The sequence below is a fragment of the Mytilus californianus genome, unplaced genomic scaffold (genome assembly GCF_021869535.1).
Source record: "Mytilus californianus isolate M0D057914Y unplaced genomic scaffold, xbMytCali1.0.p SCAF_7, whole genome shotgun sequence".
In the NCBI taxonomy this organism is placed as follows: Eukaryota; Metazoa; Mollusca; class Bivalvia; order Mytilida; family Mytilidae; genus Mytilus; species Mytilus californianus.
In genome coordinates, this window is record NW_026262723.1 from 80,599,060 (window position 1) to 80,621,740 (window position 22,681).

General features: G+C 33.0%; 1 protein-coding gene across 4 annotated transcripts in view; it reads left to right on the forward strand.

The window, feature by feature from the left end:
* LOC127707851 (spermine oxidase-like) overlaps window positions 1-21,116 on the forward strand; it is a 73,589-nt gene extending 52,473 nt beyond the window's left edge. For 2 of the 4 annotated variants that reach the window (XM_052212603.1, XM_052212602.1), the window contains 2 exons: window positions 59-208; window positions 19,266-21,116. In XM_052212603.1, coding sequence (XP_052068563.1) covers window positions 59-208; window positions 19,266-20,397 — 1,282 coding nt within the window. In that variant the 3' untranslated portion in view covers window positions 20,398-21,116. Of the gene's footprint in view, window positions 1-58; window positions 209-592; window positions 2,414-4,111; window positions 5,995-19,265 lie in introns of those variants that run through there. The other 2 variants (XM_052212604.1, XM_052212605.1) reach the window with 2 other exon arrangements.
* The last annotated feature ends 1,565 nt before the right edge of the window (window positions 21,117-22,681 follow it).

Sequence of the window (22,681 nt, forward strand, 5' to 3'; positions counted from 1 at the left end):
TGTAAATTTGTATATTGTTTCACTGGTGTTTGATAATATACATGATTATATTTAACAGAATTGGAGGAAGAATTCATACAGTAGAGTTCGGAGATGGTATTATAGAACTTGGTGCGAACTGGATACATGGGACTGGCAAAGAAAATTCCATGTATACACTTGCCAAAGAGAAAGGATTGATCATGGAACCATATGTTTTCCTTGACAGGTGAGATGTAGTTCATTAACAGATCACTGTGTTGTCACTACAGCACCACTTTATTTTATAATGTTTAGCACTTTAATAACACTGAATAACACGAGCACAATATATAATATTCTGATGTTAACTCAAACTTGCTTTAACTGCATAATTAGTTAATGCATTGTGTGTATGCATAGATTATATTCTGCAGTGCTGGTACTCTACATTTAAATTTGTAATTTGCGTAGATTAGATACTGCATTTTTCGTATTTTATTCTCTTTTTATATGGGCATGTGAAAATGTGCTATATTTTCTTATCTGTCGGTTTTTTTTCTTAGATTGTCATATGCTAGGGTAGTATTAGTATTGCGCACAATAGCAGAAGTCATTCGTAATTATGTTTCAGGATTGAAGGTCATTGGTGTACTGAAGACGGGTCAATCATTCCTAAACCATTAATAGAAAAAGCTTGGGAAATATTTTGCAATATTGAGGACATGCTGAATACATTTTTACACAAAACGGATATACAAGTTAGTCAATCTGAATTTATGGGAAGTAGTTTGGAAACCGCCCTGAATGAATTTGAACTCGAGGATCAGGATTTGGTTAAGGCGGCGTTTAACTGTATGATAAATTATTTGGGATTTCATGAAGGTGATTATTTAGAGAAAGTATCATTGAATCTAATTGGATTATTTGAAAACATTCCTGGTGGAAACGTTAAGATTCCACCTGGCTTTTGTGAAATTCTGCGAACCCTTACAGCAGATATGAAAGGCATACCAGTATATTTTGAAAAGATTGTTAAGTCAATTGACTACTGCAATTCGTCCGGTAAGGTGAAAGTTTGTTGTAATAGTAATGCAGCAGACGACAAATATTTAGCAGACCACGTGATACTTACATGTTCTCTTGGTTATCTGAAAGCCCATCTTCATGACCTGTTCACACCTTCATTGCCTGTAGAAAAAATGGAATCAGTCAACAGAATGGGATTTGGAAAAGTAAACAAAATATTTCTATTTTTTGACAAACCATTCTGGAGTAAAGGCGAAGGAGGAATAAAACTTGCCTGGAAGCAGAAGCTAGATAGTTTTGATAGTGGTCAATGGTATAGGTCAATATTTGCTTTCGATGAGGTCCTTAACAATCCAGATGTATTAGTTGCATGGATACACGGAGACGCTGCAGAATATATTGAAACGTTGTCGGATTCTATCGTATTAGAAACATGTAAATATATTCTGCACAAATTCACAAAGAAAACTAATATCAGTCCAACTGGTATCAAGAGGTCATGTTGGTGTTTAAATCCTTTTACTCTTGGGTCTTACAGTTATTTTGCTGTTCATTCACAGTCATCTAACATTAAACATATAGCTGAACCTTTATATAATGATGGGAAACCAACCGTGTGCTTTGCAGGAGAAGCAACAGATGAACGGTACTTTTCAACAACACACGGCGCAAGGTCTTCAGGAATTCGTGAGGCTGAAAGAGTTATAGATTATTATATAAAATGAACCAAATAGACGTGTATAATATTGCCAATTTCTTGCAATAGTTGTATATGAACCTATAAATGAAAAGATTTAATCAAAACTGCGATAGTAATGAAACATCTTTCTTTGTTAATTCTATATGCATATGATCATACTTAGGTGTATTACAGAAAAGACAGGATATGGAGTATCAATTTATGACACAAAAGACCTTAAAACGCTTGCTTCTTTTCCGCCTAAGCAAACTTCACTTACAAGTAAGATTTAGGACTGGTTGGCTCGGAGTCAGAATGATGATACCGGGAGAGTTGACATGCTCTCCTAAGAACTGTTACTGTGTGCATGAGCTAGCACGTTGAAAATCAGACCTAGTGTTTTCATATTATATACAAATATTATCGTCCTGATTATCTAATTATATGCATGTATTTTTTACCGCTAGACGTAAAGCATCCATTCACCATTATCTCCTATATCATCTATTTCTATTCACCATTATCTCCTATTTCCATTCACCATTATCTCCTATTTCCACTCACCATTATCTCCTATTTCCATTCACCATTATCACCTTTTTCCATTCACCATTATCTCCTATTTCCATTCACCATTATCTCCTATTCCCATTTACCATTATCTCCTATTTCCATTCACCATTATCACCTATTTACTTTTCCGTTTAAATACCCTTATATAAGAGAAAATATAATGCTTTATAATTTTTTTGTTTTTTGAAATAACTTTTTGTCAGTCCATTCATTTCGTATTTATTGTAGTCACTGTAAAGGCAAATATATCATGCATATTTAGGACGAGAACTGTTTGACACATCAACAAGAAATCCAACTGTTATGTTCGTCAAAGTGTATAAACTTGGATGAAGGGAGGACAGTTTTGACTGCCACTACAACACTTTCCTTCCACGAGGCAGCGGATTTATCGTCCCTTCTTAAGAATGTGCTTTACTATCGCATGGTATAAATTCTGTCTGTTCGATTGTTTGTCCGTTCATCTGTTCACCCTTCTATCCTTTTGTTCATTTGTTCATATTCGTATGATAACACATTTGACCTTGGCGTGGGGTATTTTCAAAATTTTAACGGATTTTGAAAGGCTAGTATGTATTCTATTCAATTATTACCCGATTCGGGTGTACGGAATGGCGATATTGACGTAAAATGCACCGCTTCGAGGTGAGTTAGTTGGCAAATATTTTCCAAAATAGACTCAATAGTGCTTGATAAGGGATTTTGAGGGCGGACTGTTGTCTTTCTCGTTTGAATTGTTTCAGATATTGTTATATGCAGGCCTTTTATGTCTATACGATATATGTGTTGCTCACTGTTGGATGCCGTACGGTGACCTATACTTGCTCTCATCTACACCATTGTGACCCTGGTGGATAGTTGTCTTTTTTAAAAATTTTCCATTGAAGGACGTTAAAAAATCAAAATTAATAAAGGAGTAGGTGCATTAAAGGCCCGGTTTTGGCCCAAGGAAATAAAATGTTTTACACCTATTTCAAATTGACACATAATGTTTGGATATGCATAGAATCAAGAAATATTAATGAAAATCATAATATTTTGTATCTAATGGCATCACAATTACGTCATAATATGTAGTGTTTTCATGAAAACAATGAAAAATACAGAATTTATGCAGTTTTCCATCGTTATTTTCATTGTGGAAACAGCGTGCACATCCAAGAAACAAAATAATTTAAAGAGAAGCTTTATCATAACTATTGACATAATCTGCCCAAACATAAAGTTGTTTCTTGGATGCGCAAATACTTTGCCAATCTAAAATATACTGAAAATTTGATGAAAAACAAGGAAAATCAAGAAATTTTACTAATATCCAAATTTTGTCATTGTTTGTTGCCATGGTAACTAATTAAATGTGAAATTTGTTTTTATTTTCTGAATACCTTGTACCTTAGTCTAGTAAGGACAAATTTAAGAATATTTATGATAACTTTTAAGTTTATTTTAATTTGAAGTAATATTATGGCCAAATAAGAGCCTTATTGTCCCTACTCCTTTGTATCCGAAAGACAATATATAACGTTACTTTTAAAGTTTAAATAGAATCTAGGTTTTGATAAGAATATCCATATTATACATTATTTGGATAACCACACATAAAGTACATACATGGAGCTGTGATACCTTGGATTTAAGTAAAAGATTGAAAGACTTTTTGAAAATTGCCCTGATGTTAAATTAAGTCGGGAGGGGGGAGGGAATTGACCCCCACCTTTTTATGTGTACATGTATAAAAACTTTCTTTTGTAACACTTGGCCGGACTTTCATACCCTCGTCAGCAGTGGTTACTTCCTCCTTTTATGACAAATTCCAACAGTTGAATAACGAAGATGTAGTATATCACAATATTTTCTAGTAACTCATTGCAGGAAGAAAGACCCTTGGCTAACGCAGTGTGGAAATAGGATAGATAGTAAGATAGTGCTACAAGCCTCGGAAATATTTGAAGATATTGAGAGAGAACTGGATGAAGAAATTAATTGCAGTAAGCAGCTATCTTGTGAAGATTACTTTAAAATACGTTTTCAGCAGAAACTTAATCAAAGAAAAGAAAATGAAAACGTACAGATACAAACTGTCCTTGATTCGTTGATGAAAGGTTTTAGTTTGTTTACAGGGGACGAGGCCAGATTTATTTCTGCCAACCTCTTGCACATAAGCAAAGAAATTGATGGCGTCGATATCACTGTTCCACAAGGTTTGTCTGGCGTTTTGCAGAGTTTAGTGAATGAGCTTCCAGTTAACACAGTCAGATACAAACGATATGTGAACCGCATTCAGTGGAATAGTGGTATTCACAACAAAGAGGTCAAAATATATTGTGATTTTGATACCTCAGGTGACGAATACGTTGCTGATCATGTGATCATTACATGTCCACTTGGTCATTTGAAGCAAAACCATGAACAACTATTTGAACCACCACTGCCAAAACTTAAAATTGAAGCTATAGAAAGATTAGAATCAGGGAAAGTTGAAGCAATTTTTCTTCATTACGAAAAACCGTTTTGGAACAAGGGGAAAGGCAGTTTCTTTATTTCACAAGAAAGCATACATAGTGGATCAACGGGAATCTGCTCTGGATACGAATCAGCATACTGGATTCGGGAAATTCCAACCTGTTCAAATGTTTTGTTAATATGGATTTATGGAAACGATACTGACCAGATTAAATCCCTTACAGATACCGCTATTGCAGAAAGATGTACAAACCTTTTACGACAATACTTGGGCGACAAAGATATCCCGGAACCAACTTCAATTAAGATAACATCTTGGTGTTCAGATCCTTTAGTTCACGGAGCATATAGTTACTTATCTACCAAATCTCATGCAACGTGTGTAACGGATATTGCCGAACCACTTTTGGTTGGTGAAAAACCAGTTGTATGCTTTGCAGGGGAAGCAACTCATGACAAGTGGTTTTCATACGCACATGGAGCAAGAAGTTCAGGAATTCGTGAGGCAGAACGCATTCAGAATTTTTACTCCCAATGAAACTCATTTTCAGGGATAAGTAATCAGAATAGTAGTAAACATAACATTTGAAAATCTCACTGATCTCTTTATTAAACGTGACCCCAAATTGTGCCATGGTTATTGAAAACAATATCAGCAAAATTATTATATTTGGGATTAATACAGAAAAAAAAGAAATTTCAATGGCCGGCACTATGTTGATATCAAACCAAAAATTTAATGAAACAGTATTAGTGGGCCAAAACTGGCAATGTAACTTATATAGCAATCAATCAACTTGTAGATGCATGAAAGCAAAGTGGAACAAAACAGATTATTTTCTATGTCTCTGTGCTTTAAAATTCAACTGGCATTTGGACATATTGTATTCATTTGGCATTTATCGTCCATCGGTATTGTGTGCGCTGCATATTGTTTGATCGTTCCTATATGAAGGGTATATCCAGAAAGGCAGTTCTTGCGCACCAAGGTTTTAGATTGATTTTTGCATATTATATAACTGATTCAACCTGAACCATTCATTGTACATCTACTTTCCAACTTACTTCCATCAAAACCAATTAACGTGACCACCATCTAAAACACGTAGTATTGCTCATTTTCTCTGAATAAATAAACTTATTGTCACATATCGCCTTACAGATGAAAAGTATCCTCACTATACCATATAGACTGGTTCAGATAATGGTCATTCAAGAGATTAATTAGGGCATGTATTATTAGTTACATAGTGTGATAGTGACCTAATACGATATATATGGGGTCAGTAAATTCCATACATACTGAACTATTAGTTCGGTCAAGAAAGACAACTCGTACTCAAAAAAGGGAGGTAACTCAATGTTCTTATAAAGGGAAACGAGTTTATCAGTATTTCCGAGGAACATGTTGATTTATGCACGCCAACTTGTACATAAATAATTAAATATCGGATCACAACAGGTTTTGAATGTTTGATGATCGATATCCACGCTTTAATCCAATAGTATAATAATTTGTAACTTAATAGGAAACCGAGTTTAGAATCAAATTAGAATTATTAGGGTTTTAATATAATAATTTTAATTAGTTTTTATTATACATTTTTATATATGCGTATCTATTGAAAAAATTTCTTTCTTAATCTTTGAACATTTTTCTAAACATGCAAATTCTGTTAAGAAAAATAGAAGTATTTGATTTTATAAGACAAAATAAAAAAAAAACAGAGAAAAGAAAAAAAAAGAAATCTGCCCACCTAAAATACTGAATTTTGCCATGTCTGGTTGAATGACTATATATATTTTGATTCTTATACAGACAATGCATTACATCGGCACAGAGAAAAATTATAAACTCATATTAACTCAATTTAACTATTAACGAACTTAGTGAAATGTTTGCTTCTTTTTTCATCTTTGAACTTCAAGATGGCGAAATGCATCTAAGTTTAAAATAGAGAACGATTTAAAACAAAATTGATTTCACTTCTTCAATACATGTGGTATACATAACTTTAGCCACTAATAATAAATAAAAAGTATTATGTAATCAAATTTGGTTAAATATCTATTTCAAGTTTATGATCTTTTATATGTAAAGGTAGTAAGATAAACATAAATAAACAGAATTAACACCTTTATGTTATTGCTTCGAAAACGAGATGATGTCCTACTGATTTTATGGCCATCATACTCATACTTATATTCCTTAGTTTTAAGAAGACACATTTAACCAATTAATTGTATGGTGTGTAATAACTTTGGATATCAAAATAAAGGTAAATACAGAAAAGCGCTTTGGACGCATCAAAATCATTAAAGAAGTGATATTGTCAATGTTAGACATGAATCCCAAAGTTTTTCATTTGGAAAAGTTTTTTTTCTAATTTCATTTTACATTTTAGCAGATATAATAAGTACAAGTTGATCCGAAAGACTGTGTCGTGACTAAACAATTGCAGAGATTTTTTAAACACTCATTTTTTTTAGTTAGGCTAAATTCCTTTATAGAAGTTAAGCGGAACTTAACCTTTTTTCGCTTATACTATTTCAATATCTCAACATCTCGGGTAACTTTTCCCGTTTGTGCATCCAGATAGTACCATTGTGTCCTATAACTATTTTCTTGACACACTCAGTATGTCCACATTCTATGACAACCACTAGCTCGTAGTCTTTATTCAATACCGTTTCAATTCAACTCTTTTTCTAACCTTCAGCGCACCCATCGCACATTCTTTGAAAGATCATGTTAAGCGTTTAGTGATGCTATTGATTTATTCAGTCGGTTGTCCATTGAATTAATACAAGCTTCCCATGAAGGGTTGAGACATAAAAAAGAATGAACAATTTTAGTGTGAATGCGCCTTGAAATACAAATGAGAAATTTTTTACATTCTACTGCAAAGTTTTCGGCATCTTAAGGTGCAAAAGATTAATTTTATATCATGCGCGGATATGATTGACGGTTTTGCTTGGCGTCGAGTGACAAATAGTTCATGCATATTCGGAACGAGAACAAATCAGCAATAATTCAATAAGCATGATAAGAGGAACGACTAGGAAGAATACGATGAAGAACAGAAATTTCGAATGCAACTCGAAAATGAATTTTTTGCCATCAAACCCCTGGAAGAGTTGTTGCAAGGGTATATATATATATATATATATGCTAACGTAAAGGAGATGTGGCATCGGACGTGGCTGCGTGTTTATACATTCAGCACAATGAAGCGAATATAAATAAGAAGACGTGGTATGAGTGCCAATGAGACAACTCTATAACCAAGTCAAAATTTGTAAAATAAAAAATTATAGATCAAAGTACGGCCTTCAACATGGAGCCTTGGCTTACACCGAACAGCAAGCTATAAAGAATACCCATTTACTGCCAGATGGAAGAAGTCCATATATGTTATACTCCATTGCTTGGGATAATTTTTATACTGGATATGATAAATTAACTAGCCACACACTGGCACAAAAGTCTTGTCCATGCAAAATCATGATTTGTAGAATATTTGTCATACAATAATGGAATTTTCCAAATGTACTTTAAAGCAATAGCTTTAAACATTAGCTTGGTTAAAAAAAGGGGACATGTCGGTGAAAAGAGAACCATAATTATTTCTAATGGGATTGCATATGGTCTCAGTTGAAAATAAAACGTCAACCTAACATAATAATAAAAAAACATTTGGTCAATAAAAAAAAATCAAACATCATGTCAGTTTCACAGTTTCAACATTTTTGTCGAATTAAGAGTTTTTTTTTAAATATGATTTGTCCGTTCCTAAAGCAAGACATTTGTTTTTACTATGGCCTCTTAAAAAAAGATGGACTAATAAGTCTACTTAGACTTTAAATTAATAATGAGGAATACGTGTGTGTATCTTTTATTTGACACAGTAGATGTAAACCTCCATGCATGTTGCGAGACTTTATGATTTCGGTCGTTGTGTAATCAAGTAACAATCCATTATGCGATTTATTTTAATTAAAACTTTTCAAAATATGTTACAGTTTCGAGTATTTTTTATTTATTTTCATATTCGTTTTAATTAATCATTTTATAATTATGTTTATTTCTAAAGGAATATATGTAACGGATCTCCGTGAACTATGACAAAGTATTAAGTAAACACGGGGTATTTTCCAAATACATGTAGCTAACTTAGCCAAATCAAAAACTCGTCAAAGATAAAACTCTGAAAGATTTCAACTTGAAATGATAAGAAAAGTGTGAGAAATTAATAATATATATACACGGTCAGATTACACGCATCACTCCGTGTGGAGAACAGTCTTAATTAGCTACTTGAATCACACAAATCAATGTTGGTATCCCGGGGTGTGTAGATTTATGCAGTACATGTAGTTGAAAAAGTTAATTCGTAAATATTTTTGTTAAAAACATATTTTAAACTTTATCATAGTATTGGGAAGTTTATGTGTTTTTCAGGGAAGATATTATTGTTAGTTAGCTTATGGTTATGGAAAAATTATGGAATAATAATTACTAGTATTGAAATTTTAATAATTAAAAAAAATCATGTCATTTGTTGTGTTAAAAATATAGCTGGTGCAACCAAAGAACCTAATCCAATTGATGTTTTGTATGGTCACGATATATGGAATAACGATGAAGATTCTTCTTTTATGTCATAAATCCGAAGGATTTTAATTTCCACATGCATCCGCTACAATAACACCAGTCTAACCTAATAATAATACGTGTGTATTTTGTCAAAGATTTTCTTTGAAGCTTTTAGCAAATTTATTTTTGTCATAATAATGAAAACTATATTAAGATTGTTAATTGTTGGAAGTTCACTTTTCAACATAATGATTCCATTGTATACTTCATCCTCTCTCATGATTGAAAAGTGGAAAACACAAAAAAAAAACAAAAACATATACCTTGTGTATTGCAAGTATTGCTACTTTAATGTAGAGTAAACATGTATACATTCGCAATTATATTGTTTATCAAAGTCTTAAAGGATATAATCATACCGATTCATAAAAGTATAAGTGTTTGCCGATGACTTCGTAACCAAGCGTGTAAAATTCTCTATTCCATGACAAATTAAAGAATTTTCAATTTTCAACCATAAAAAGACGGGAGAATTACAAAAGTTAATTTTTAGGCAAAAATATCATTTTATTTCCCTGTCTTTGGAGATTATAAAAATATCGACGACAAAATAAGAAAATAACGAATACTATTTGTTATTGAAACAAATAGATGTCAGGGGTTCGCAAAACAATGCCTTCTCTGTATACATTAAACGGGCTACTTCGCTATTTATGGTAGCAAATTTTAAATCAAAAGTGACGGATGTTTAAAACATCTTATTTTCATAAAATTTACATCATTACACAGTTTAAACCTTTAACAAACTTTATTTAACGGCGCGAAGAAGATATTCAAAAGTTAATATAAAGTAAAACGGGTATAAAAACTATTTGCCCATACAAATCTATAGTAAAATTAATCGCCGTCTGTGGACAATTACTAGCGCATGCGCATTAAAGACCGAACGAATTCTTGTACATGTGGGGTGAGAGCGAAGCTCGAATCCCCATATGGAATTTACTGACCCCATATATATCGTATTAGGTTACTAGCACACTATGTAACGAATTTATCTTACCGAATATCTTAACATGTGGTATTTAGACTAGTGGCCTATCAAAGTGATCAACTTTTCAATACCGTTAGTATTAAGAACCTACTTCCATTAGTCTATACAAAAAAATGCCAACAATAACAACTTGTAAGCTTTAAATGTGTTTTATGAATTTATTTTAATCGTTCATCATCAATTTCTTCGTCTGTTGAAACCTTTCAGATTTTATCTCAACACTGTGTTGTTTTTATAAAGGGACGTAACACCACTACTAACCGTGTATTGAAATAAGCCCCGCCTACTAACCCAATATGGAGTCGCTTCTAACCTAATATGAAATAAACACGGTCTCCACGCGGTTGCTTTTAACCAATCATATTCCTAGAAATGTAAAGGAGGTAAGATAAATTGGTAATATTAAAATTACTACAGATGAACAATTTTTCATAAAACACTTTAGAAAACATTTTTAAATCTCTTAGTTTTATATGCATACTATTTGATACATAGAATCATGTTATCAATGTATTCTATTTATGTTGACAAATCAAGCCGTTTAGAAAAAGAAGTTTTGTAAAATTTACGCAATCTTTGTAAAATAATATCTTCTTTGAAGCCATACCGGGGAGTTAAATCTAAATCATAAAATGGCTTTCACTGTAGATTGACTTGCAGATTAATAATGCAATTGATTCGTTGCTCACTTTGTTGCATATTTAGTTAGCCTGGTGAGCAGTTTAAGATTCAAGAACATGTGTAAGTGAGTAAGCTTGCAAACTATTGTTTGCTACATACGGCGTCAATGCGGAAGCCTGGTTATCTAATACATGAATAAAGAGGATAGAAGAGTTTGGATGATGACGACAGCCATTTTGTTTGCCAAAAAAACTTTTATTAAAGGCGTCGAAGAACAGCCATCATCGGTTAAAAAAAGACTACAAACGACAAACAGTTGTCCAAACCACACAGTACATACAAAGCTAAATATTCCACTAAAAAAAAAACGTTGGTGAACCCAAAAGCTCCGAAAATGTAACCAGTTCCTTTTCCACTAGTGGCATCTAGCTCTTCGTAAAAATCCGATGCTAAGTCGTATTGGGAGTTAAGTCGTCAAAAAGGAAAATAGAAAAAAAGTGGCTAAAATAAATGATTATATCCTTTGTCATCTGAGTCACAAATATTCCGTAACCATCAAAACGGTGATGCAATCCGTAATTCTTTCTTGATATATAGATGACATCAACGTTATAAAATTCTAAATATGATATACTACTGCTAAAATACGCTTATTTTCGGTTGATACATTAGTCATGTAGTTTTACTAGATTAAGTTAGGGAAAATAAGAGTCGATTTCTATCCGAGTTTAGATTTACAAGTAAATGACCGGTCCTTCATGATTTTTTATTCTAATGGAAATGGATAAATATAAGAACACTGCTCTTGTTTCATTATCTAATTTTTAATTGTCTGTTGTATACGAGTTATTGTACTTACTATTACTAATTGTGCATGACGAATTCATAGATAAAATATATTTACACTATATTTTCTTTTTATCATATTTATATTGAATTCGATTTATAAAGTTTTCCTTAACACCTCCATTTTGGAAAATATTCTTGTATGGAATGATATTACGTGTGATAAAACAAACAAACAAACAAACAAACAAAAAAATACTTTATTTGCCAATCACGATGTCCAAAACGAGCAGAATAATTACAATATAATTTTTAAACAATTTTTTTTATTTTACTTTTATATTATGTTAAATTCAATTCAAAAGAATTCAATTGAATTAAACATACTATAAAAGTAAAATAAAAATAGGTTAAGCAGAGTATAACATGATTAGTTTTGATTTAATTGATTAACATATAATATCAAAGTAAATGAGATATGTAATTTGTAATAATTAAAAATATATAGTGTGACCCATTGTTTGTTACTCTGGACCCTTTACTAGACAGCACACCTCTATCTATTATCATTATTAATTAAATGTAAATAACGCAAATGCATAGTATATGATCATATATTTCTATTACTCAATACAAAGATAACCTAATTTAAAATTTTATTTCTGTTTTCATTTAAAACATCTAATTATGGACAGATACCAATAGCAGTGTATCAGATTCACGTGCCCATCATAGGGTCAAATCGAGATCAAATTTTTGGGAGTCATAATCATATACATAAATAGTTTGGGTTCATCAAAAGCAAAAACACCTATTTAAAGTTGAAGTTGAGTGAGTTACAACCTTAAAGTTTGAGCACATCTACTTGATTTTGAATTGAAATGTACCATTGAAATGATGCCCATACAGAAACACTGGCTACTGGGCTGGTTATACTTTAGGTGACTGACAGAACACAAGTGTCTGTACCAACCCAGTTATATTTATGTATCCCAGGATACCGATTTCATGCAGTGAGTTGGCGCGGTACGTCTTTTTGAAATAATTTTTGTATCGGTATACATACGTCAATGACCCAGCAACCCAACGATAATAACCACACAAATCTAAAGATAACATACAGTTGTCAACAAAGGACAGGTATCTGTACAATATGTCAAGGTAAAAACTGTCCTGAGTCTAAAATAAGAATAAATTAAACAGAAAATATCAAAGATCTGTCACCAACACCAAATTCTTCAAATAGCAAAACACATTTAGATATATAAGACAACCACTGACGAGGCCGTTTATTTTGAAACAGATGTACCTACTGTAGAATGCATGTCCTGGAGTGTAACAGTCTCTTAAACTTTGTCTGTTAAATTTTGTCTGATGTTTTAAAATACCTTTGAATTTATTTATGCTGATATTGGAAGTTTGTCGTGGTCTACACACCGAGGTACATTGTAAATATACTTCTGCAAACAATATTTTTCATTATCAACTCCCTAATCCCTATCCTAGTTTCAAAAACATGAATTTATTTTAATATTTATGTTATTAATTTGTGTCCTTATGGTATATGGCTCTGATGTGGCAGACCACTTGGTCATTTCATGTAAAAAAACAAACCCGGTTAACACCAACAAAGTAAAGGATACTTTTGCACCAGTATGTCAAATGTGTACTGAATGACGCGTTTATAAAATCAACGAAATGTTCGAGTTTGTAAAAGATATCTCAGTGAAAGATAATTGGGCAAATGTCTAAGAGACAGCAATACAACAACAAATGTCCAAGAGACAGAATTCGTTCTCCAACTAGGACCCTCGCAAATTCTAAATTCGAAGAATCCGGACAAGTAGTGAACGAAAGTGCAGATCCTCTACACTATAAACAACACATATGAATAAGATTGCAGTAAAATCAACAAACCATCACATGAAACATCATCAAGCCCTAATCGCATTAGTTAGGGTCCCAAACGAGGGCTGACTAAGATCCCCTGAAGGTACAACTAGAATTTACCAGTTTAAAGAAATACTATATAAAAATATAATGATTTTGTGCATGTACCGATTTTGTGTCATTGATGGATATCCCTTATCCTTTGTTTTCCTATTATAATTTTTATACTGTTTGTTTAATGAAATGTGTAGGGTTATTTATCTTGCATGACAAATGTTTCGGTTATCAAATGGATAGATTGTAACGTTTCCCCCCCCCCCCCCCCCCCGCACATATTTAGACTCTTGTTAACATTGATGTGACTGTTTAACATGATCCCTTTTTTAGCTCACCTGGCCCGAAGGGCCAAGTGAGCTTTTCTCATCACTTGGCGTCCGTCGTCCGTCGTCCGTCGTCCGTCGTCCGTCGTCGTCGTCGTCGTCGTCGTCCGTCGTCGTTAGCTTTTTACAAAAATCTTCTCCTCTGAAACCACTAGGCCAAATTTAACCAAACTTGGCCACAATCATTATTAGGGTATTTAGTTTAAAAAATGTGTCCGATGACCCAGCCAACCAACTAAGATGGCCGCCATGGCTAAAAATAGAACATAGGGGTAAAATGTAGATTTTCGCTTATATCTCTGAAACCAAAGCATTTAGAGTAAATCTGACATGGGATAAAACTGATTATCAGGTTAAGATCTATCTGCCCTGAAATTTTCAGACAAATCTGACAACCTGTTGTTGGGTTGCTGCCCCTGAATTGGTAATTTTAAGGAAATTTTGCAGTTTTTGGTTATTATCTTGAATATTATTATAGATAGAGATAAACTGTAAACAGCAATAATGTTCAGCAAAGTAAGATCTACAAATAAGTTGTCATGACCAAAATTGTCAGTCGACCCCTTTAGGTATAGAACCACTAATTCAGGCCCGGTCGGAAAGAACATACAAGAAAGTAGTACATATTTTAAACAAAATAGTTCCTACGCATAGCTGTATCTTTGTCAATAGTGGGAATATTTGGGTAGTTTTAGTATCAAATGAAAGCTTGGGGACTTGGGATCACTGTAGAATCCTTGTTGAAAGTTTTATTTGAATAATAAAGAAGTATATGAAATTTTAATAGGAGGGCTCATTTGGCCTGTTGTTCAGATCAGAAGTTCCTGTTTTTGTACTATCAAACTTCCGGGAACCAGTACGCTCTAATATGCAATTAAAGGTATGTTGATTTTTTCAGCACAAGTCAGCATAAGGTACAGTTTTGACATGAAATAACTGCCACTTTATTTGAACTTCAGACAAAGTAGCCATTTATGCTTGAAATTGCAGAATTTAACATAGAAAGCAATGGGGCTATGAATTAGTGGTTTTATACCTTTAGTAGTTATTGCCCTTAATAGTCAATTTTTAACAATTTTTCGTAAATTTTTGTAATCTTTTACAAAAATCTTCTTCTCTGAAACTACTGAGCGTATTTAACCATACTTGGCCATAATCATTTTTAGGGTATCTAGTTTAAAAAATTTGTCCGATGACCCCGCCTTCCAACCATCATGGCCAACTTGGTTAAAAATAGAACATAGGGCTAAAATGCAGTTTTTGGTTTATATCTCTGAAACTAAAGCATTTAGAGCAAATCTGACAGGTGGCAAAAATGTTCATCAGATTTAGATTTTTCTGCCCTGAAATTTTCAGACGAATCAGACAACCCGTTGTTGGGTTGCTGCCCCCGAGTTAGTAATTTTACAAAATTTTTGGATTTTTTTTGTTATTATCTTAGATATCATTATAATATCTAATGTCTAATACTATTTATTATGATTTTAACCTTATTTTACATGATTTCGAAAGCATCAGTAAATACAGGTGAGCGACACAGGCTCTTGAGAGCCTCTAGTTACAATATATAGAAAAGACTGAAATAGATCTGTCATATTGATACATATTTTTCGAAAGTACGATTTAATGAGTTAAGAGTCCAGATGATTTCTGTTGGATATATCTTACATTTACCAGCTATACAAATCTATTTTAAAGACATATACAGGTCTGTCCTCTTTATTTGGTACGCATATATATATGTGCAACTCGTCTAAACATCAGCCCAACAATGTTAGATCTGTAAATTTGCTTTCGCAAATTTTTTGTTCTTCCCTCGCCGGGATTGATCCGATGGATAAATCTGTTGTAGAGTTGTCACTGGTTCAGACGTACCATATATATATATACAAGTCGAAATTGAAAACAACGTTCAAACCTATGATTGCGTTGGATAAAAACCGCAATTTTTATACGTGTGCATGCAAAACAAATTTCTTGGTAGAGGGGTATAAATACAGCACAAACAACATTTTCCAAAAGACCATAAAAAGTGAAAAAAGTATATTTTAACAAAACGCATTTGACTAGCAGGTCGAACAACGGATGTTCTTAAACCCTGCTGACTGCCATTGGCGATTGCCAAATAAACTGATCACCAGATGTAACAAAATGGATCTTAACTATTAATTTAATACCAAACAGAAAACAATAAACTTGCGGAAAAGATGGTATACCTCAAACAAACGGTGCAAAAATTAGTACACCATATCCGGATTTCGACAATTAATGTTTCTTCAGTGATGTTAGGAATCGAAACGGTATTTGGAAGGCCATATAATTTACCTCAATTTAGGATAGACTTGAATTTTGAAGAGTCGAAATAGGATGAACGGATCAAATATACCCGAAGGCAAATATAATACAAGCCCAAACGAAAAAATATAAACAAGTCTAAATTGAAAACAACGTTCAAACCTATGATTGCGTTGGATAAAAACCGCAATTTTTATACGTGTGCATGCAAAACAAATTTCTTGGTAGAGAGGTCTAAATACAGCACAAACAACATTATCCAAAAGACCAACAAGTATATATGTAGAACTCGGAGGTGCGATAGGGACGCTGAAATGCGATGGTCACGCTGAAGTGCGATGGTCTGCGCCGAAGTGAGATGGTCCTTTCGTTGGTGTGCGATGGTCTATAAGACGCATGATGGCTAGTTTAAAATTTACAGATGATCAATTATTGTAAGAGCTTCTTTTTTATAAGTTAGTATATGAATACCAAACATTCAATATGTTCTCCAGTTGCAGTAAAAAAAAATCGGTGATCTATCTTATTCTTGTTCTTATTTACAGCAGCCGTATACATTTTTCGCTAATTTTGTTTTGTTCTGACTAACCAAGAAGTATTTGCATTTCAAATAACCACCCAATTTTTTTCAGTTATTGCAATTAGTACTGATTTTTAAGAAAAATAGCTTTTGTTTATGTGTATGTAGCGTCAATTTCTGAACGATTGTATGAACGACTGCTTTTTTTTGTCTAAACTTTTTACAAAGAATAATGTACACTACAACGTTACAGTGAGGACTGGAATATTCACTGCCTGTTTAAAATTAAACGGGATAAACTCTCGATGTTTTACATAAAAAAACGAAAAGCTACTAACAAACAAATTGATTTCTCGGTCGACATGTGAACATGGAAAACATTGAAAATATGATTTATAAAATTGAGAATGGAAATGGGGAATATGTCAAAAAGACAACAACCCGACCAAAGAGCAGAAAACATGAAAATATGTATTCCATTGCACTTCAGTCAGCGTAACTATCTTCGCACTTCAGCGTAACCACCATCGCACTTCAGCGTAGCCACCATCGCACTTCAGCGTAACCACCATTGCACTTCAGCGTAACCACCATTGCACTCAAGCGTAGCCAACATCGTACTTCAGCGTAACCACCATCGCACTTCAGCGTAGCCACCATCGCACTTCAGCGTAACCACCATTGCACTTCAGCGTAACCACCATTGCACTCAAGCGTAGCCACCATCGCACTTCAGCGTAACCACCATCGCACTTCATCGTAGCTATGAACACGATAGCATCACAATGCCACCATCGCACTTCGGTGTTATCAAAAACGCACTTTAGCGTTAAACCATCACACATCAGTGTGACCATCGAGGTTCGGAGTAACATCGTGGTTCAGAATCCTACATATATATATATATATGTATATATACAAGTTTTTTAATTTCGTTCGATAATTCGTTACTTATATATTTTGTTTACTTGTTGATAATTTAGAAAAAAAATATTTTTCCCTCACCTGTCGTCGTCGTAAACTTTTTCTAAGATTTTCTACTCTGAAACTATTGAACCAATTTCAACCAAATTTGGGGTGAATGATCCGTATGGTATCTAGTATATAGTTTGTGTTTTTTATTCCTGTCAGTTAACAGACATGGCCGCTATGGCTAAAAGTAGAACATAGGGCTAAAATGCAGTTTTTGGCTTACTAGTATATCTAACAAAATAAAACAGTTGGAGCAAAACTGACATGGGGTAAAAATGATCAGCAGGTCAAGATTTAAAAGTGAGGAAATCGGTCAACCCAATTTAGAGTTAATACTCCTGAAGTTATATTTGGTATGAAATTTATCAGTGTTTGGTTGTTTTTTTAAAAACTGTTATAGATAAAGATAAATTTTAAACATGAAAAAAGTTCAGCAAAATAAGATCTACCAACAAGTTTAAGAGCGAAATTCGTCAATTCATCCCTTGTAGGAGTTATTGCCCCTGAAATAATATTTTTTATGAAATTTCTAAGTTTTTTTGTTGTCTTCTTGAAAACTGTTAGAGATAAAGATAAATTTTTATCTGGAAAAATGTTCAGCAAAATAAGATCTACCAGCAAGTTTTAGAGCGAAATTCGTCAACTGATCCCTTGTAGGAGTTATTGCCATTGAAAAACAATTTTTATTCAAACTTTAATATAAAAATAAGAAGATGTGGTATGATTGCCAATGAGACAACTCTCTACAAGAGACCAAATGGCACAGAAATTAACAAATATAGGTCACCGTACGGCCTTCAACAATTAAGATTTTTTTCAGAAAATATAATAGATAAACAGAAACTTCAGACAGCAAAACTGTTCAGCAAAGTAAAACCTACAAATAAGTCAACATGACCGAAATTGTCAATTGATGAGTTATTGCCCTTGAAAGATAATTTTTAACAATCTTTTTAGTTTTTCGCAGAAGCTATGATACATGACGATAGACAGAAACTTCAAACAGAAAAAGTTTTAGGCAAAGTAAGAGCTACAAATAAGTCAACATGACTGAAATTGTTAATTGATCCCTTATAGGAGTTATTGCCGTTGACAGATAATTTTTACCAAATTTTTTAGTGTTTCGCCGAATATGTGATAGATAGAGAGAAATTTCAAACAGCCAAAATGTTCAACAAAGTAACAAATCAACTTGACCTAAAATGTCATTTGATTCCTTATAGGAGTTATTGCCCTTGAAAGATTATTTTTATCATTTTTTTACAGTAACTATGATAGATGCAATGTTTTACATGCATGTATAAACACACATTAATATGCATTAAACAGCAAAATTATTATTGATGCAAGATTTACACAAAAAATTCCACGTGAGCGAATCGGGCTCTTATGAGCCCCTTATTTATAGTACTATTGATATTAATTCATTTCCTTATTTCTTTCTTATTTAGTGAGAAAGAAATGACGTTAACTGAAAGGGGTACCGAAATTGACAAGATCACTGTAAAAAAGGCTTGGAAAATAATTGAAAAAATCGAAGACGAACTAGAAGACGGTATCAGTTATAAAAAGGATTTAAATTGTCAAGACTACATAGAAAAACGTTTTACAGAGGAAATAGACAAAAGAAAGATGAACGAAGAGAAGAAAACACAGATACAGATGTTTTGTAAATTAATGATCGGATATTTAGGTTTATATGTAGGGGATGATTTGAAATTAGCTTCAGCAAAATGTTATGAGATGGGAGGTGAATATGACGATGATGATGACGTTATTCTGTCACATGGATACTCTCTTTTGTTAAAGGCTTTACAAGACGATCTTACAGATAGCAGAGTGAAATTTAAGAGGAATGTTGTAAGCATTCAATGGAAAAGCGAACAATCCACGGTAAAAGTCATCTGTGAATCACAAGACAAAACCATTGAAGAATATATAGCAGATCACGTGATTGTCACGTGTTCTCTTGGACATTTGAAGCAAAATCATGATAATATCTTTCATCCATCTTTGCCAGATAAGAAAATTAAGGCAATAGAAAGAATGGGATTTGGCAGCGTCGGAAAAATATTCCTTTATTATGAAATTCCATTTTGGCGGAAAGAAGATAGTGGTATTGTACTCGCATGGGACAGCTCAGATGATGATAGTACTTCATGGTATAAATCAATATTCAAATTCAGCACAATACCGACATGTGAAAATGTACTATTAGCTTGGATACATGGTAAAGCTTCAAAACATATGGAAACACTTTCTATTAATGAAGTTGCACGTACTTGTACAGAAATCCTACGAAAGTTCTGGAAAAATAAAGAAATTCCGGAGCCTACATTAACCGAAACGTCTTCCTGGAGCAGGGACCCCTCTTTTCTCGGAGCATATAGTTATTTCGCAGTCGATTCACATAAATCATGTATTTCAGATATTGCTGAACCGTTGTTTGTAGCAGATAAACCCATTGTGTGTTTCGCTGGAGAAGCAACTGACTCAAAATGGTTTTCGTACACACATGGAGCAAGATCCTCTGGAATTCGAGAGGCTAATCGAATTCTCAACCTTTCCAGTTCTTCGAAATAAATAGTAAAAAGCATGAAATACTTGTACAAGGAACCTCATGCTATATTAGATTTGAATAAAAGGAGATATGGGGTATTCTTCAATGAGACAGCAAACGACAATAAATCTATCGATATGTCCGGATCGAGTCTACTGTAGAAAAGTTGTTCATGAATTAAACAGAAGCCTAGACAAGGTTTTTTTATGTATTAAACAGAAGTCTAGTTAAGTTGTTTATGAATTAAACAGAAGTCTAGACAAGTGGTTTATGAATTAAACAGAAGTCTAGACAAGTTGTTTATTAATCAAACAGAAGTCTAGACAAGTGGTTTATGAATTAAACAGAAGTCTAGGCAAATTGTTTATGAATTAAACAGAAGTCTAGACAAGTTGTTTGTGAATTAAACAGAAGTCTAGAAATGTTGTTTATGGATTAAACAGAAGTCTTGACAAGTAGTTTATGAATTTAGGAAGAGTCTAGACAAGTGGTTTATGAATTAAACAGAAGTCTAGACAAGTTGTTTATGAATTAAACAGAAGTCTAGACATGTTGTTTATGAATTAAACAGAAGTCTTGACATGTGGTTTATGAATTAAACAGAAGTATAGACAAGTTGTTTATGAATTAAACATAGGTCTAGACAAGCTGTTTATGAATTAAACAGAAGTCTAGACAAGCTGTTTATGAATTTAACAGAATTCTAGAAAAGTTGTTTATGAATTAAAAATAGTAAATCAAAGATCTTATATCAATACCAAATTCCCATAACAACAAAACACATTTTAATTTCGATATTTTTGCTTGTTTTTCCATTTGCTTTACAATACTGTTCTCCATCTTTGTTTTTGTAAGACTCATCTCCAGTTGTCCATCGTATATGCTCACTCTAAAGAGGAAAAATCACAGACATTAATAGACGAAGGACATTCGCCTCAAATTCAGTCATTGGTTATGTGAATCCAACTTTATCAGTTTACATGACCGTAAATCGACTAAATAACATAATTGATGCTTTAAAAAGCAGATCAAGATTAGTTCGTAAAGGCACATTAACATGCAAATACAAACGACCACAACCAACTATTCTACACTATATTTTAAAAATTAGAAATAAAGAAGACATGACAACTAAACCACATATATAAAAAAATAAGGAGATGTGGTATGATTGTCAATGAGACAACTATCCACAAAACAAAAAGAACAAGAATTTCACAACCTCAGGTCACCGGACGGCCTACAACAATGAGCAAAATTCATACCGTATTGCAAGCCATTAAAGGCCCGGGATGAAACATACATGAATGAATCAACAGAGATGAGGGGTAAACGTTTATTGGACAGCAACCGGACAACATTAAGATAAAACCAGAAAAGGTATCTGTCTACTCACTGTACCTTAGATCATGTAACAAAATTGTAGTTCAATGAGTGCATGTATATATAAAAAAAAATGCTTTACAATAGTTGATGAGTCCCACTTTTCGAATATATGAGCATGCAATGATACAAGAAACATATAGTATCAGTCATAAAATGCAGGGTTTTATCATACCTTTGCGGTTTAATGTCATGTCATTTTCTCAGTTGTCATATTTTTCTGGTTAAAAAACAAATATACCCCTATTTTCAAATCATTTTATCACGGAAAAAAATGTGTGAACAAATGTCATATTTCTTACAAATTCTTGATACACATTTGTTCTCTACATATAAAATGAAGTACATGTATATGTGAAATTATGACCAATGCGTTTTTAAATACACATGCAAGAGTAGCAAATGAATGAAAATTAAAAAAAAAACCTGGCATATAGTCTTTCTACACATTTTGTCGTCAGCCGTTGACAAATATCAGTATATATGGAGACTGCAAACATACACAACCATTACCATACTGTGTAGTTGGTAGCATGCTGTCAGCCATAATTGTTTTTCTTTTATACTTTTTCAGCATAAATCAAGTTGTTGGTTGTCTTTTTTTTCCTAAAATTACAGTCCTTAGAATGTATATTTAATATGTTTATTCCCCTTTGAATGTGTGTATGTTTAAAATCTTGATCAAGGCTGTGATTTTGCCTGTATGCCTGTAGGCATTTCAATCAGCTTGTTGGTCAGTGTTAACTTCAATATTGAACGCACTATTTTTAATGATTTCCTTGTCGGCGATTATGATCTATGCTTGGAAATGATAATCGAGTTTGACGTTACAATTATGTGTTCAACAAAAATTCTACACTCTACAACAAAAAAAAGGGTTCAATTTATGGTAAGATATGACGTCGAATTTCTGATGCTAAAACT